We start from the raw sequence: 5,280 nt of genomic DNA, 5'->3' as shown, positions 1-5,280 counted from the left end.
ACATATCGGCATCAAATGAATGTAAAATTAGCAAATAATTTTACATTTTGTTGAAAGTTGCCAATTACATGAAATGCCAACACACCGGCATCAAATGGTAGTTAAATTAGCAAATAATTTCAAATTTGGTTTAAAATTGCCAATTACATGAAATAACAACATGCCGATATCAAATGATAGAATCAACCCGTAGCTGGCCCGGCCATATTTGGCAATTACATGAAATAACAACACGCGCAAGAGAAAGCAACATGCATATGTCAGCAGGAAAAAGCATTTTCGGCACTGTAGCTCATATTCGGAATACGGTCCATATTTGGCATATCGTGTGCTGAATATGGGCTACAGTGCCATATTCGGCATACCGTGTGCCGAATATGGATGCTAAATTAGTAAATACAACTACATATTGTCTATTTCGATAAATACGCTCATATATATTGTCTAATTTTGAATTTTTGCCAAGTTGACGTAAACAATAATATTAGCATTTACAAAAAAAATTATGTGCACTTTATATTCAACACAAAGATGTGAAGTAGGGCTGGACTGCAGGAGAAACCACTTCCATATCATTAACACACCGTACCGATTATAGGATCACTCTTGCTCCTCCATATCTATCCTCCTCTCTCTTTTTAAGAAAAACATGCATATCCTCTAACTAGGTATAAAACGTTTGAACAAACTGCAATCATGATTATTTATGGCGTCTCTAATGTGCAGGAAAACTTGGTCCTCAACATTTAATGTAGCCTTAGGACTAGGTCTCATGTACGGTGAAAGTTGGTTTCATACACTACTCCTATATATAAGACCTAGTTCTAGGAATAAAAAAATAGCACTCTCTCTTCCTCTCTCATAATAGGACAATAATAGAGATATTTTTTATCTTTTAATCGAGATACGGTCCAGTTTAAAACCAATATAGCTTATATATATTATAGTAATTTTTGCAAAAAAAGAACCCCATCTTAAAACCAAGATGGATTCTATGCATTAGAGTTGCCCATAGTACTCCGATAAAATAACATGATAGGGCTCTAGTGATTAAATATGCTCAGAACAACTTTTTTTTCAACTACGGTGTTTTCTTGGAGAAGAATTGCTATTTTGAAGGCATAAGGTCCCTGTTTTCCAGTGCTTAACTATTTATTTAAACTCATACTAGTTTATCTCGTGAAAATTCTGCTAGAAGAATGCAAAACTTTGTTCCAAATGTAAGGCTCCTTAATTTCTCTTACACTTGCACAGGGCATCCATTTGTTTTTTATTATACCTTTTTCCCGTTTATCTCTTCCTCTTTTTATGTAAATAACTGTTTACTGCTACTGTTAGATGAGAATACTAACAGCTCTCCTGCTATTACTTAAAAAAAAAGTCACCATGTGGGCAATATCTCTGAGTGACCTTCAGAAACCAATGCACGCATTAGTTCATAGAGAAAAGGCCATGCAATTTTTCCAAGGCAGGAGGGACAGGGGCACACACTGCCACTGGTACAGAAAAGATGACATTGTGCAGCCATTGCATGCACTGGGGAGAACAAAAGAGTGGTCAAAAAAGGCTGCCCTGCTTCCATCTTTTGGTCATTAAGATTCTGGTCAAGTGCAGCATGATTGGAACAAGGGAGCCTGCCAGATAAAGATCTCTTTTCTCGGTGATTGCAACTTTTTGTTTCGGTAATGCATTTGCTTTCACATCCTACTTACTTCTTATGTATTTCCTTGAAATCATGCAAGTTTCTGTATAATCCGAGATTTTATTGAACATAAACATTTCTATGCTTTCTTAAAAATAAATATGTCAATTTTCACCAACAAAATAAGCTTCTTCAATTACTCAAAGGGTACATTACAATCTTCAATGACGAAGTGCTCAGTACAAGATGGATCATAGTTGCACTCGATTTTGAGCTTTTTTTGCCTAGATGATAAGCTCAAATGGCTTTTATATATTTTTAAGGACATTTTGATAAAATCAAAATCCGCAATATATCATGAATGGTAACTGTAACTTGGCCAACAGTAACCGATGACACGCATATTGGAATGCTATAGCTATATTTTTTAGGTTTTCCAGCTAATTTAAATTGCGAAAGTAGTTCAAGTAAATTAGTTATGAGAAAAAGAGAGTCTACATTCAGGCTTGGAGCATAGGGATTCTATCAGATGTAATCTTTTTCATCCAAATGACCTTTAGACGATCTCTGACAGATATTTTAAAAAATTATTTATTACAACATCATTTTAACACTATTATAATACTCTATTTTTTCATCTCTAATAGATATACTATTTTCTATCTTGATACTCTCTAATAGATATACTATTTTCTATCTTGATACTCTCTCACTTGAGACTCACTCGCGTCTGTAATACTGTAGCAGTAGAAGCGTATCAGCGATGGTAACAGTTGACGCCTTAAGGACCCGTTCATACTATCGCAGGAATTGATTGCTTCTGCGTAGAAGAATGGAATTCAGACATTTTTTAACAGAGGCCTACTTTTTATAGATCAAATGGCACAGGCGAATCTTACGGAAAACCCCATGTCGACTTTATCAGGGAGGCGCCTACTACGACAAACATGCTCTCGCCATAAAAGGAGTGATGAGAAAAGCACTTTACATTTCCACTACAAAATTTTTACGGGCAGAGAAAGAGCTGCAATCATCCAATGCCCAGCATTAACAGATTTTTGCAGAAAGTGATGCTGCAAGAGAAAGTCTTGGTAAAGAGAAGGCTGGAAAGAAGCAATGGCATGCATCAGGAGAAGACATTCAGATTCAGGCGAGCGAGCCTGATGAAAGGAAGGCAAGCAGTACAGCGTGGAAAACAAGGGGGCAAAAACATTTAGGCAAACTGGCAAAGCAGCTCAATCATGGAAAGCACCAACAGATTTTATGCATGAGCTCACAAAAGCTTGTTGCTTTCTCTGACAGTGTAAAACAGAGATGAAATCCAGGAAAATTATAGTAGTTCTGTCTTGAACATCTCGAGCTTTTATAGATTTGAGTACCCATCATGGCATCATGCCCGGTGTTTGGTCGTCGATCTAACCAAAGAGAACCCAAAAAATTATTTTATTCTGACGTTTTCAGTGAAAGATATGGAGCAAGAAAGATATTTGACAACGACAAAGTAGAACTTTTTAGGCGAAACCAACAAAAAAAATTAAAACTGATAAAGAAGCAAGTGAAGTGAATTCAGATAAAAATTCACACTTGCACATAGATTATATAATCACAGATCCACAGCAGTATGTGCAGACTAGGGAGGGATCAGAAGCAGTCAAGCATGAAACACCAAACTACCTCTGCCAATATCATCATTTCATATTATGAAATTCAGAGAACTCCTCACTCTCTGTATTGCATCGAATTCATACCTCGTACTAGCACAAACCAACAATGTAAGATTAACATCAGCTAATTGCTGTAGGAGAGGACTGCTCTTTGCTCATATGTAGTAGGATTGATACAGATAGATAGGTAGATAGATACAAGAACAGCTCAAGCCAAGAGAGCTCCCTAGCTAACACCATAACAAGAAGTTAGTCGAGGCCGGACCTGATCCTCTTGTGCCCGGCGGCGGCCTGCCGGACGGTGCCGACGGAGCCACCCTCCGAGGCGGCGCGGCCACCGTCGGAGGCCGCGAAGAGCGAGGAGAGGTCGGCATAGAGGTCGACGACGCGCCGGATGTTGTTGTTGAGCTCCCTGATGAGGCCGACGTTGCGGGAGAGATCGCCGGGCACCTTGGACTCGTGGTTCTGGTTGATCTCGTTGATGAGGACGCGGTTCTGGTCCAGCAGGCTCTGCACCTGCACGAAGCTCGTCTGGAACGCGTGCAGCACCTTCGTGTCCACGCCGTGCGCCCCGCGGAACCCCGACAGCGCCGTCTCGCCGCCCTCCATGGAATCGGATGCCCTCTCCTTCCTCAGCTGTTCTTCTTCTTGGCGTGCTGTGCCTGCACTATGGCCTCAACTCTGCTGAGCGTGGAAAAAAAATAGGGAAAAGATGGTCAGAACGAGGCTGCAGAATTCTTGCAAGAGGTAAAAGGCTGTGTGTTCACTTGCGCATAAAGATTGAATTTTTAAACTTGTAGGGTGATTGCGGCCTGGGTCATCAAGATTTGGCCTTTACTGCCGGTCCCAGCCAAGGGAGATTTGCAGAGATGCTGGGGTGGCGGATACTGTACTGGGGGAAATTTCACTGTTGGGGCATGGGACGACAAGGCAGCGTGCTACAAGATCAGATGTACTTGGCGAATCTTTCTAGCTTGGAACAACCCCCTCCCTTCCCCCCACATACACAAAAAAACGAACACGATTTCTTCTTTTTATGTGGAGACCAAAGATTGAGGGCGACAAAGATACGAAACGGAACTACAAAGGGGGCACGAATCCGAATGGCTTCTCAACCGAAATTCGCCCAAATGGCAACCAAATTAGAGATACCTGTGAATAAAATTCTGACCGAAGAGAAATTCAGGTGCGGACGGATAGAAGGTACCAAAGCTCGAGCAACGGATTCTACTGGAAACGGAAAAGGAATCAATGGTTGGAAAAAGAAAGAAAAGGCTGCCTCTCTCTGATCCTCTTCCGGTTGTTTTAGAGGCCCGGCAACAGCAGGAATTCATCCCACTCCAGTCAACCCAGCGTCGGGACGAACCGGAACAAGGAATTGAAACGAATTTCTCCTAGAAACCAAGAAAAAGAACAGGGATGTTGATCGGCAAACGGAGACAAGAACGAAGCACGAGGGAAAATAAAGGAGATGCAGTAGCAATAGTGTAGTGTAGTAGCACGCCAAATATGCTCTACCCGAAGTCAACTTTAGGTTCCTTTCTTTCCATCGAGGAGAGGAGAGGGCAGGTGGTGCTTACCTCTGGACTCCGTAGCATCTCTGGGGGGTGGGGGAGTAGAGCTCCTTTTCAGATCATACGAGCCCGAGGATACCAGAGAGAGAGGAAGAAAGGAGTTGGATAGAGCGGAAGTGAGAAGATCCCTTCTCTCTTCCGTTTCCTTTTTCTTTATTGCGCTCTGTGTGCTGTGCAAAGAATCTTTTAAAAATTAAGTTCGAAATATATTTTTTTATGATAGGTAATTGATAAGGTTGTTAATTTGGTTTGTTAATTTTTAGATTGTTTGAGCTTAGTTTGAGTATTTTGATTATGGATTAATTGGAGTTAGAGTTAAAGAAATGTGTTTGTTTGTCTCATGGTGTGTAAGTGAAAGATGCAACTTAGCGGTTGACGGTAGGTGATTGAAGCTAAGCGG

General features: G+C 40.9%; 1 protein-coding gene across 8 annotated transcripts; it reads right to left on the bottom strand.

Annotated features, from left to right (window-relative positions):
• Positions 1 to 3,333: 3,333 nt before the first annotated feature.
• LOC133915955 (protein ELF4-LIKE 4-like) lies at positions 3,334 to 5,018 on the bottom strand. Of its 8 annotated transcripts, XM_062359389.1 has the most exons (3): positions 4,887 to 5,008; positions 4,074 to 4,700; positions 3,334 to 3,990 (listed from the first exon to the last, which is right to left on the bottom strand). In XM_062359389.1, the coding sequence occupies exon 3, from the start codon at positions 3,913 to 3,915 to the stop codon at positions 3,556 to 3,558; it is 360 nt and encodes a 119-aa protein (XP_062215373.1). In that variant the 5' UTR covers positions 3,916 to 3,990; positions 4,074 to 4,700; positions 4,887 to 5,008; the 3' UTR covers positions 3,334 to 3,555. The 8 variants fall into 8 exon arrangements, with proteins under 8 accessions (XP_062215373.1, XP_062215369.1, XP_062215370.1 ...); XM_062359385.1 differs by lacking the exon at positions 4,074 to 4,700 and having other exon boundaries at positions 4,887 to 5,018; XM_062359386.1 differs by lacking the exon at positions 4,074 to 4,700 and having other exon boundaries at positions 3,334 to 3,987; positions 4,887 to 5,018.
• Between the last annotated feature and the right edge of the window lie 262 nt (positions 5,019 to 5,280).

This window comes from Phragmites australis, chromosome 4 (assembly GCF_958298935.1).
Source record: "Phragmites australis chromosome 4, lpPhrAust1.1, whole genome shotgun sequence".
Classification (NCBI taxonomy): domain Eukaryota; kingdom Viridiplantae; phylum Streptophyta; class Magnoliopsida; order Poales; family Poaceae; genus Phragmites; species Phragmites australis.
This window is presented reverse-complemented; position numbering and strand designations above follow the sequence as displayed.

What these genes read in the sequence shown, in the direction of transcription:
- LOC133915955 (XM_062359385.1), bottom strand. Translation starts at nt 3,915, where the DNA reads ATGGAGGGCGGCGAGACGGCGCTGTCGGGGTTCCGCGGGGCGCACGGC.